Below are 12,142 nucleotides of genomic sequence, written 5' to 3'. Positions count from 1 at the left end.
TTTATGGAGTGATGGTAGGACTCTGGGAAATGGGGTTATGCGATTAGAAGTCCTTAGCCACCCTTTGCTTGGTGGTCCAGCTCCATTGGCGTTGTTGGGAATGTGATGGCAGGTGGACCAGGTGTGCCGCAGTGCGCCATGTTAGCGGTCGCCCTCCGTGAAGTACAGTTATGGTTCTCCCTCCAGATACTAAAATGTGCCTAAGCCTTTCCTTGGTATTTCTGGCCCATCTGCCACATCTCACCTTATTCGTAATTCAGAGTTTGAGATATATTGCTAATCAGCCTGGCGTTTGAGCGTGAGCATGACCTTGCCTTCTGAGTTAGCTGCAATCGGTTAGTGACTCCATCCCTGTGTTTCTGGCTGACTGGCGCAGCCATCAGTAGAGAAAGCCACCCACTAAAGGCTGGCCTTGCCCTGCTGTCCCCAGGTGGCATCCTCATGTATGGGGCCCTGGTGCTGTTCGAGTCCGAGTTTGTGCACGTGGTGGCCATCTCCTTCACAGCCCTGATCCTGACTGAGCTGCTGATGGTGGCGCTGACCATCCGCACGTGGCACTGGCTGATGGTCGTGGCCGAGTTCCTCAGCCTCGGCTGCTACCTGGCTTCGCTCGCCTTCCTAAACGAGTATTTCGGTGAGTTGTCTGAAATTCTTTCCTGAATAATTGTCTGTTGGTGGTTTTGAAGCACTTTTTAATTGTTTCTTCTTAATCCGTAGTCCTAATTTATAGATCACAATAAAATCCAACATCAGAAAGCTTACTTTTATTTGTGGAAAGATACAACTCCTGACAGTACTTGATAAGATTAAGATTCCCACCATCAACAGGACAGTGGTCCTGGGTCTCAGCAGGCCTGGGAATGCCAGAAAACTCCTCGGGGTCCTGGGCACAGCAGGGACTCCTTCCTCAGCAACACACTTTGAAGCTAAAATCTCTTTTAATTTTTTTTTAATTGCGGTAAAAATAAGCATAACAAAACATACACCAGTTCAGCAATTCTACATGTACAGTTTAGTGACACTGATGACATTCTTCAAGTTATACAGCCATTTTTGCTCTCCTTTCCCACATCTCTCCACTGCCATTCACATAAATTCGGTGTTCCCTGAGCTAAAGCTCTCCTTTCCCCTTCCTCCCACCCCTGGGGTTCTATATTTTTGCCTCTCACAGATAAGTGAGGTCATACAGTATTTGTCCTGTGACTAATATTGTTCAGTATGATGTTCTCAAGGTCCTCCATGTTGTGGCATGCACCTACCCTCATTTCTTCATGGCTGAGTAGATGCCACCATGTAGACAGACCACATTTTGTTTATCCGGTCATCTGCTGATGGATGTCTGGGTGGTTTCCGCCTTTTGGCTGCTGGGGACACTCGTGTACAAGTGTCTGTTCCTGTTGCTGCTCTCAAGTCGCGGGTCTGTACCTGAGAGTGGAACTGCTGCGTCACATGGTAGCTCTACCTTTAAACTCTTTTAGATCTAGTCCAACAGGGGAGGAGTTGGATATATGCTTCTAAGTTATAGTAAATTAGTTATTTTGATTAAGTAATGTTTAAAAATCATAATGAGATGAGTTAAAACCACAATTACGAATACATTTCAGTGACGTTTTAACTGCTTTTGATATACTTCTGTGTTTGTTAGCTAACTGCTTGGAGCACCCTGATCCTTCCTTAATCTGTCCTTTATTTTCTTTATTCCCTGTTTTGTTTGGAACAGGTATAGGCAGAGTGTCCTTTGGAGCTTTCTTAGGTAGGTGATGTTACCGTTCCTTTCAAGAGTATAGAAATTTAGCAAAACAATGTTGAAAAAGGTCCTAAACTGATAAAATCTTTAACTTACTGTTTCACACTAACTCACCTTGTAACGTCAGATGAGCAGGTTGTGTGTGCTTTCTGCTTCGTACAATGCTGGGTCTGTAGCCGCTGCCTGTAACAGTGTTTGGAAGCTAATCGGTGTGCAGGGTGCCGTGTCTGCCCAGGTGACGGTTAGCCCTCCCTACAAAGCCTTTGCCTTTTAAGTTTTAGTGCCTGAGTGCTTGGAAAACACTTCCAGGGTTTTTCAAAACATGGTTAAATATCAACACAGCTTAGTGCTTTATGGGCTCTGATACAGGAGACGTTGACCAGTTGTTTTTGTAAAAGCCCCTGACTCCGGGTAGGTAAGCTTTTTATCCCGTGTTCGGACTGCACAGTGTGAGGGGGTATCCACGGTCTGTAGGACGGAACTATGCACGTATCCGGTGCTTCAGATGCCCCTTCTCATAAGACATTTTCATAGCCAGTCATTACCAATGCTGCTTTCTCACAGTTCAGAACGAGATGCGCACACGGAGCCTGCTGCTGGGCTACTGGTGAGCATGTCCCCGAGGGAGAGGCTGAGGGGTAGAGAGACAGTAGGGTCCATATTCAGCCTGAGAGACTCCTTTCCCAGGAAGAAGCGGAGGGGTGTGTGGAGACAGGAGGGTCCGCCTTCAGCCCTGAGAGACTCCTTCCCTAGAGGACAGGCTGAGGGGTGTGTGGGGACAGGAGGGTCCACCTTCAGCCCTGAGAGACTCCTTCCCTGGAGGACAGGCTGAGGGGTGTGTGGAGACAGGAGGGTCCACATTCAGCCCTGAGAGACCCATTTCTCCATGTGCAATGATGTGACTGCTGCCCTCTGCTACCCCAGGCCGCCAGTAAAGTTGACTCTACCTTAAAAGAAGAAATTAGCCTAACACAAAGGCAGAGTTATTTGTAATTACCTACTAAACAAAGTGCCATAAGCAGTTAGCACTTAAGTGTCTTCCAAGTTCTATTGCAAAGCATTGTCTACACATTAAGCAGTGTTTGGTTATATTAGTTACACCTGAGGTACAGGTAAGCAGTCCTGCAACAAGGAAAACTTGACCAGTGGCGTTCAGCCTGGGTCTGTAAGCACCTCCACACTGTCAGGGTCATTGCTGTGCAGTGTGAGGCCTGTGGACCTGCCCACATGCTGAAACTTCTCCTTCGTTTCTTTCTTGCAGACGTTGCCTTCATCACAACTCTGACTTTCCTGTGGAAAGTATCGGCCATCACGGTGGTCAGCTGTCTGCCACTGTACATTCTTAAGTATCTGAAGCGAAAGCTTTCTCCTCCCAGCTACTCAAAGCTCACCTCCTGAGGGCCACACCAATGATGGGACCGCTTCCAGCACCTTCCACACCTGGGTTTGAGAGAGGGATGTGAGGGGCTTGTGGGCACACAGGCAAGAAACCCTGTCCATGGGTCTCACTTCAGGATGATCTACCGTCACAGAGGCTGGCACTCATCCTCCCTTTTGTTATTTTTTTATTGTCCTTCAAAATTCAGTTTACATGTTGAACCAGCTTGTGTTTCTTTTGAAATGAGCCCTAGTTATTTCACTATTACTGGGGTTCTGAGAATTTATATTATGCAGTTTAACATTCACATTCTTTCTTTGATATTATAACTTAGAATGCCATCCCTACTTAAATAAAATCTAGAGCTGTACGTCCAACATCTGTATCCACTGCCTTTCGTCAGGTATTGATAGATGGTGGACTATTGGTACACAGGTATCTGCCACATGCAGCACTTCTGGGTGTCATGCTCCTGTGTGTAGATTGATACACTGCTGTCTGCCACAAGCAGAACTTCCGGGCGTCACACACTGTGTGTAGATTGATACACGGGTGTCTGCCACACGCAGCACTTCCAGGCGTCACACTGCTGTGTGTAGATTGATACACTGGTGTCTGGTACATGCAGCACTTCCAGGCGTCAGACTCCTGTGTGTAAATTGATACACTGGTGTCTGCCACATGCAGCACTTCCAGGCGTCAAGCTCCTGTGTGTAGATTGACACTGGTGTCTGCTACACGCGGCACTTCCGGGTGTCATGCTCCTGTGTGTAGATTGATACACTGGTGTCTGCCACACGCAGCACTCCCGGGCGTCATGCTCCTGTGTGTAGATTGACACACTGGTGTCAGCCACACGCAGCACTTCGAAGTGTCTTGCTCCTCAGTTTCTCTTTATAGCAGAAAGTCACAAGTATGAGTTCGTACAGAAAGAGCCGTCCCTCTGAGCACATTAAGGCCGAGTGGATCACAGTGTAGTATTTTTGTACATAATCCCACTGCAGCCACTCACGTATACCATCCTCAGAGCAGTACTGCCATTACGAAGGCAGGCATGATAGCCCCATCCTTCTCTCGTCTGTGAAATTCAAAAAGCAGACATCGCTGCCCCTCTGGGTCTGTGCTGTGTGAGTCTCTTCTGTGAACTTCCGAGGACATCTCCCCCAAGGTCCCCATGGGAGGCCAGGTGGGCGGCGCCTAGGACTGGACCCTTCTGTGGTTCTGTGATCAACAAGCTGCGCATCTCCTCTGCCCCCTCCCTGCCAGAGCACCACGGCACCTCCGAGTCCTCCATCCGTTCCAGGGGAGAATCAGCAGCCTCAAAGCAGTAAAGCTTTTCTTCCCAGCCATGTACCAAGGCCTCTGTGTCACATTCTCCAGTGCAAGCATTCTCCGCCTCACAGGAAGTTCTCTGACTTCCCACAAGGTGTCACTGTGTGTTGTTTATGTGGCTGGCTTCCTCATTGGTGTGGTCCGTCGTCACTTTGGTTTTATGGAGAGCTCATGTACTCTGGCCCTCCTTTAAGCGTGGGTGTGCAGAAGGGATGGAATCCCACCTGGGGTCAAGGCAGGGGGTCCTGGACTTCACAGTGGATAGTTAGAGCCTGTGAGAGTGAGATGGCACCGTTGGGGGCTGAGAAGCACTAGGTGCAGTAGGGTCATTGCTTGCCATAGCTTTTTTCTTTTTGACAAACCACCCACCTATGAAGTGAACTTAAAACAGTCTTAATCTGTAGATGGAAACCCTGGTGGCGTAGTGGTTAATAGCTATAGCTGCTATCTAAAAGGCCAGGAGTTTGAATCCACCAGGTGCTCCTTGGAAACCCTCTGAGGCAGTTCTCTGTCCTGTAGGGTCACTGAGTAGACTGAACGGCGATGTGTTTTTTTTTGTTTGTTTTTTATCTAGAGTTAGCCTCAGAAAAACTAAAAACCATGACCATTTGGGAATAACACTTGAGTGTGACTTTAAAATACGGAAGTTTGTGTGAGCCTTAAGTTAGCTGAACACTGAATAAGGAGTCACAGTTAGATATTACCTTCCAGAAAACCAAATGCGTGAAAGCGGGGCTGCATTTCTTTGAACCGAAAACAGCCCTAGATGGGGCTCCTGTGGGGGTCCCAGACCACCTGGCCTCTCCCACAATTCCCTCCCCACCCACAGCCTGAAGGACCCAGGGCCACACAGGACTGTGTCACCTATGCCTAGGTGTACAAAGGGGGTCTCTGTGGCAGGCCCCCAAATCCCTACCACCATGTAGGGTTCCCCCATTGCCCAAAACTTTCTGTAGAGGACCCCCACCATCGTCAGTGACATCCCCTCCTCTCCTTTCTGGAGCGGGGGTCACTCCCAAGGCCCCCTCTTCACCCCGCCCCTTCTTTCCACTGCCCCCAGGTGCCCAAGGCCCTCCGAGGGGTAAAGAATATTCCAGAGACCAGCAAAGTCCTTAGAGCACAAATGGGGGCTAGGGCTGCTGAGCACTGGTGCTGACGCAGCTGGAGCAGAACCCCCAAACAGCCCTGGGACAGGGGTCACCATGAGTGATATGAGTAGCTGAAGGTCCCACCTGCCCCCACTCACCCCCACATACACCTTGCCCCATACCCGGCGCTGGGGGTTGGGGGGTGGTCACCATGCAGTGCACCAGTAGGAGCAGGGTGAAGTTCTTCAGACTAGTGGTCCCACTGCCCCACTACAGGCACCCCCCACTCACATTCCAAGGGGCCAAGGCCCCACACCCCCAGAAGGGTTGAGGGTCATACGTGGAACAGAGTCCCCCGATGTCTTCCCAAGGTAGGTCACCCCAGGCATGGGCTTATTCCCTCCCCCAAACCAAAAAAAACCAAACCCACTGCTGTGGAGTTGATTCCAACTCATAGCGACCCTATAGGACAGAGTAGAACTGCCCCGTAGAGTTTCCAAGGAGCACCTGGCGGATTCAAACTGCCAACCTCTTTGTTAACAGCCGTAGCACTTAACCACCACGCTACCAGGGTTTCCTATTCCCTCCCCCAGCCCCCTTAAACTTGGTCTTTCCGGCCCCTTCATTCTGGGATGGAGGTCTGGCTCCAGACTCAGGCCTGTATGCAGGCCTTGGAGAGCAGTGTGACCAGCATGCCTCAGAGCTGACCTGAGCCCTGGGCCTGCCCCTCCCCCACCCAAGAAGGGGAACTCCCAGCCCAGGGAGAGCAAGGGGTGTCAAGCCAGGATCAGCATCCTGGGCTCGGCCTCCCGTTCCCACAGAGGACACCCTCCTGGCCCGGCCTCCTCACCCTTCCAAAGGCTCCCTGGACATAGCCCCCTGGGGCCTGTCACCCAGATACCTCCATCAGTTTGTCCCCCTGGGCTGGTGGGGCCTCCCAAGGATACTAGCAGATGCTTAGAAACGGGGGAAAATAGAGAAGCAGGTAGGACCCTCGGTGACTTCTCAGGGTCACATTGAAACTTGAACAATGTTCTCAGGATCACAGTGGACTCTCAGTAGCCGTCAGCAGGGGAGGTTCTCAGGCCAGGTTGGAAGTGCATCCCATGTGACTTTTGGTGGCTGGAATCTGCCCCTCGGGTGGATGTGCTTGCCTGTCTGCTCCCTGACGTGTGATCCCTGCCTCTGGCCTTCGGCCATCCGTGTGAGCCCACTTCCCTACTTCCTGAACGAGAAGCCGCCCCCAGTCCCCTCAAAGCAGAACCTCGGCGAGGACAGCTGGGGGTGTCCGGTGAAGGAAATGAGTGTCCAGGGCACATTGCTCAGTCCGCGGCGCCGCCTACCCAACCCTACTGGACCCCACCCTCCCTGGCCTGTCTGACCCCCAGTCCCTGGCACGCCTGGCGTCCCTGAGCTCCTTCTGGCTAGGACTGCCCCTCCCACGCCCACACCCGCACCCCCTCCCCCCCCCCCCACACACACACCTCTGGAGGAGCTCCCCTGACAGCCCCACGGGATACCGGCCTGGGTCCCCTCGTGTGGCCGTCCTCCAAGGCCCTGGGGATGGCGTCATGGCCAGCGATCTTCGAGTCTCTCTGCACCAGGGCAGACCTTGGAACAAGACAAGGACTCAGGGGAGAGTTCATGTGTGAGGACCTGAAAGGCGGTGCCCTACGTGGGGCCGGGGAAACTGAGGCACGGGGAGAGTGAAGGGCTTCCCTCAAAGCTCTCCCTCCCCCTGCTTTAACTCAGACCCGAGGGGGCCGAGCTGCCGCTTGCCGGGCTCTGGGCGGGAAGACCCCAGAGCTCTTGGCTCCTGGGCCTGCGGGGAGGGGGCGCCCGCCCGGCACAGTCGCCCGCGGGGGTCTTGTTAATTGACGTCGTTTCCATCGGGAGCTGATGCAAGTCCAAGAGGTTCCAGAAGGGGGCGCTAGACACTAAGAAATAGAGCCCAGCTCGGCAAACTGCAGTGGTTTGTGTCCAGTCTTTAGAGACTGCTGGACACTCACAGTGAGGTGAATTGACACAGTTACCACAACATGTGTTCCATCGTACCAGTGATGGTCAGGATGGTACTGGACCGGCAACCTTCTGTTGTAAATAACAGAGCCGACCTGACGGCAACTAGTAACAACCACCACCCAAGGTGTAAGTGGATCCCTCTGGAAGCAACAGTCACTCTGATGTGAAGGCTCTGCCCTTCCTCGTCCATGTTCACAGGAACGGGAACCGTGCGTCTCCCTCCTCATACTAAGGACATCTTACAGAAGAAGGGGACCCCCGTTTGTGGGTTCCCTGCACCTATCAGAGTGACCCCTCAGGAAGAGCAGGCGGGCTCAACATTCACCCCCTCAATGCGCTCTGCTCCCCTCCTCCTCTAGCTCTGGCGCACCATTGTCTCGCCCTGTTTATGCCTCAGTACTGGACCCCCCCACCCCTTGAGGCCAGCTTTGAACCCCTTTGAGGTGGGCCCAGAAAGTTCTGCTGCCCAATCAGCCTCCAGTGTCCTCTGGTTTCGCAGCACTGTTTGAAAGGAAGCAGAGAGGCCTTGGAAGGACTGGGGTCTGTTTATGGATTGGTTGGGCCTTAAACATTCACTATCATCTGCAGAATGTTCTAGAATTCATACAGTTTCAGAACTGGATGAGAACTGAGAACCACCATCCCGTTTCCTGACTGTGTTCCAGAGCATTCTTCAGCCACTGCTGCAGCGCTCATCGGCCACTGTTTGGGGCGAGGACTTGCAGCCCCTTCCTCACACTGCAAGGCTGGTGCAGCTGCTGCATGGACGTAGTAATGCCTAGCTCCATGAGAGATAGCATGTATTTTTAAAATCATACCCTGAGATTCTTAAGGAGAATGGCCTGGCCAGTGCCATCTGTGCCAGTACCAACCTCTACAGGTGTGTGGCCGCTCTCGACAGCTCTGTAGGCATTAGACAGTCCTGCCACTGGGTCTCTGAAAATGTCGAAGAGACACGAAAATCAGGAGGCAAGTATTAATTTAGCTAATGCTTCCTGCTGAAATATCCTGCATTGAAGTCAGCCTTCTATACAGAAAATTAACTTGGGTCAAGAGAGGGTTTGGACCATTGCATTTCAATTATACATCTAACTCTGGCGTCCCTAGGGTGTGATTTTGTCTGCTCTTTCCATTTGTTTTCCTCTGAAGGGTGGAGCTGTAGTCCCCCCAAAAGTTGTAAACTTAATGCTGCACCGCGAAGTCCCTTAGAGAAAATACTGCCGGCCTCACTGAAGAACAAGTGATCAACACGGTCCCGTCGTCTGCCCAGCACAGTGGCAGGCGTGAGTGCTGGACCCGGAGGCCTCTCGAGGTCCAGGCCTCTCCTGATTTGATGAGACTCATGTTGATGATGGTGGAGCGGGAGGGCTTTAGTCCAGGGGGGCTCATAAGCCCAGTTATGGAAGTCAGACAGATCCGGACTCTGGATAGACTGCTGGCCCTTAGGCCAAGGCTCAGACCCCGTGGGAGGCTCCAGGGGTCCAGTGTGAGGCTTGGCCTTCATGAACACCTGAGTGACCTAGGGACCAGCCATGTACGCCGTGATCCTGGCTATGAATGCCAAGGGACAGAGGGACACTGGAGTGATGAATCCCCTCCCCTCCCTCAGCCCCCACTGACCAGCCTCAAGCACCAGGCCAGGCTCAGCCTAAGTCAGTGGGGTGTGGGGTGGGGACAGCGGACTGGGATCGCTGGCCCTGGGGGTCTTGGAGGCTAGCAGCCTTCTGTCCTGCACCGGGACCTGAACCCCATGTGCTACAGTCACTGGGACCCACGGCCGGGTCATCTCGGAGCAGGGTATGAAGGTAGGTGGGGCGTGGGCTGAGGAAGAGAGGGTGGGTTCTCCGAAACATGCTCCACCTTGGTGGTGGCTCTGCAGCCTCTCTCCACCCCTCCATGTGATGGGGCACGCAGGGTGGGAGGCCTCTTCCTCAGGAATCCTGGAGCCAGCCCCAGGAAAGGGTGTGGGGCCCACACTACCTGTCACTCCCGCCCCCTCCCCCTTCCTGGCCAGGGCTCCCACGATCCCTGGGTGAGGACCGAGGAGAGCGCTGAGCCCAGCAGAGCCATGCTCAGGGCTGCACATCCTGCCGGGTTTGAGGGTGGGCATGGGAGCCTCTCGCTCATTTCACTTTGGCAAAGTGCCACTTCCTGTTTCTAGGAAGAAAGGCCTCAGCTAGCTTATAAAAAGGCTCCAACGTCATCAAACGGCTGGAGCGCACCACCATCTTGATGAGTTAAGTGTAATTGAATCAGAAACACATGGATTAGGTTCCCCTTGAAATCCACTTCAGTTTAAAGATTAATGGAAAAGTGCCCGGCAAGACTTGTTTAGAGCTTTATTGAACCAAAGACACTTTAGAAACAGCACAAGATGCTTAGGCACCGTTAAAACAGCCAGGCTCTGCGTCGGGCGAGTGCCACCCCGTCACCAGGGCAGTCAGAAGTAGACAGAGGGCTTTCCCGGTTACCTGGCGAGGCCCATGACGGGCACCCAGTGTGGCACTCTGTGGTCAGGAAAACTGTGCCACGTGAAAAAATGAAAGTAGCTTGGTGTCAAAATAGAAAAAGGAAAAGAGCAGCCTCACTTTCTAAGGCCGGGGGTGAAAGGGCTGGCCTAGCATGCCCCTGAATGAAGTGGGTTGGGGAAACCAACTTGTTTAAAGACACAAGTTGCAAGGCTGCCCTTAGAAAAGAACTTCTCCTCCTCCTCCTCCTCATTATTATTACTTTGTGAGAGGAAAACAATTTTGAGTTCACAGGTGCAAACCCAAAGCCAGAAACAAAAAAAATCATCTGTCCAAGATGGGGCCAACGAGTGCACAGCAGGCTGGAAGAGCATGTCACACACCACCTATTAGACCAGCCTGAGGAAATGGCTTTGGAGCAGGTCCCCTGACTCGCCCCTGGATGGGTGCAGGGCATTTGGCAATGGCCATTACATGCACCGCTAAGTGTCTGAGCACAGAAGCCCTTTGTCTTGGCGTTTGCAAACATTTCTAACTTCCTAAAAGTGCAGTTAAGCACAGGAGAGTTAAGTGTTCATTAGCCTTTTGTTGGCTGAAGACAGTTTCAGGGGCAGAACTGTGGTGGCTGACGTAGGTCAGAGGGGTGGGGGGCCGCGGAGGTCTGGGGGCAGCGTTGGAAGAAGGCTGTGGGGAGTGACGACATGACGTGTGTAGACCTGCCACTTTGTTCAGTTCTCTTTCATTTCGTGACAATGTCAAGAGGTTGGCCAGAAAGTGTCTTGAAGGTTTCACTTGAAAAACATTTTTCTCCATCAGTCAAATCCCATTGTAAAAAATATATATATCGTTAAGAACTATTTAAGTTGCGTTTCACAGCCTCGTTATTTCAGGCAGCAATCATTTTTTTTTATCTTTTTTTTTTAATTTAGTGTTTCTAAAGGATTACATCCATCTTTTGCAGTTGATTGTGCCAAGATTTGACATTTACGCACAATTTCTAACCAAACATCAAATAGGGAACCATCCAGGTAACTACTGAGCACAGCATTGAAATGTGTTCTGCCAAGATCAACAACCCAGGGAGGTAGAAGTTACATAAAAGACAGTGGAGACTGTCATGCACTTACAGTGTGCCATGGGTTTTCCATGCAACGTCTCAGCTAGTCCCCTCGACGGTCCTATGAAGTGGGCACCCCTGTCATCCCTGTACATGATGAGGAAACTAAGGCACAATGAGGTATGGAGCCCAGGTCCGGGTCAGTCGGGGAGACCTTGAGTCTGAACCTGGTCTGACTCAAGGATCACTGTGCTCGAACATCCTCAGTTTGTTGTTTTCCTTTTGGCCTTGTTTGGGGCATTTTTTCTTGTGCAGAAGTGCTTTTATTTCCTGTGGTTGAATTTTTTTTTTTTTTGCAATCCCCCTTAGTGGACTACCAATCAACAGCAAATGTCGTTTAGGAGTGACTCTTCCCCCCCGCCCCATGACCCAGGCTCCTTCCCTTTGAAATCTCACTGTCTGTGATCACATTTCTCTCAGGTGGTGTTGGCCACTCTGTAGCCAGGTATGAACACCTGGCCCAAGGTGGCTCCCTTCTATAGATGTCATTTCTAGAAATCTGGGTTAAGACAGTGTAATTCCAATGAATTTGGTTTGGTCACTTGAACTGAGACACAAATCCTGAGAACTGTGAGGCAGCCCTGTCCCTGAAGACATTGCCCTTTGGAGTGCAGGGGTCTAGGTTCAAATCCAGCCCCTCCTCACTTGAGAAACGTGGTTTGATGTCACTTCCCACCTTGATGGTGATGACGATAGTGTTGATGACTGTCATGATGGTGGTGATGCTGATGGTGATGGTTTTGGTGATGATGATGACAACGATGTCAATAATAAAAGGCTACCATTTATCCAGTATTAATTATAATTATGTATTAATGTATTTAACTAGATTATCTCATTGATCTTTGCGAAAAATCCCTCGAGGTGGCTACCATCATTATCCCCATTTTACAGAAGAGAAAACTGAGATTTTGAGAAATTATGACTTTGTTCAAGATCATACAATATATAAGGTTAAGGATCAAACAGCTTTATTTGACTCCAAAAGCC

At 51.3% G+C, this 12,142-nt stretch overlaps 1 protein-coding gene across 11 annotated transcripts in view; it reads left to right on the top strand.

Moving 5' to 3' along the window:
* Positions 1-3,502, top strand: part of ATP9B (ATPase phospholipid transporting 9B (putative)) — a 243,155-nt gene extending 239,653 nt beyond the window's left edge. For 9 of the 11 annotated variants that reach the window (XM_010586683.3, XM_064294374.1, XM_003406239.3 and 6 more), the window contains 3 exons: positions 431-634; positions 1,721-1,753; positions 3,009-3,502. In XM_010586683.3, the coding sequence (XP_010584985.2) occupies positions 431-634; positions 1,721-1,753; positions 3,009-3,145 (374 nt within the window). In that variant the 3' untranslated portion in view covers positions 3,146-3,502. The remainder of the gene's footprint in view (positions 1-430; positions 635-1,720; positions 1,754-3,008) is intronic. The other 2 variants (XM_010586682.3, XM_064294373.1) reach the window with 1 other exon arrangement.
* The last annotated feature ends 8,640 nt before the right edge of the window (positions 3,503-12,142 follow it).

This window comes from Loxodonta africana, chromosome 11 (assembly GCF_030014295.1).
Source record: "Loxodonta africana isolate mLoxAfr1 chromosome 11, mLoxAfr1.hap2, whole genome shotgun sequence".
Lineage (NCBI taxonomy): Eukaryota > Metazoa > Chordata > Mammalia > Proboscidea > Elephantidae > Loxodonta > Loxodonta africana.
Note: the sequence above shows the minus strand (reverse complement) of the source record. Positions and strands in the feature narration are given on the sequence as shown.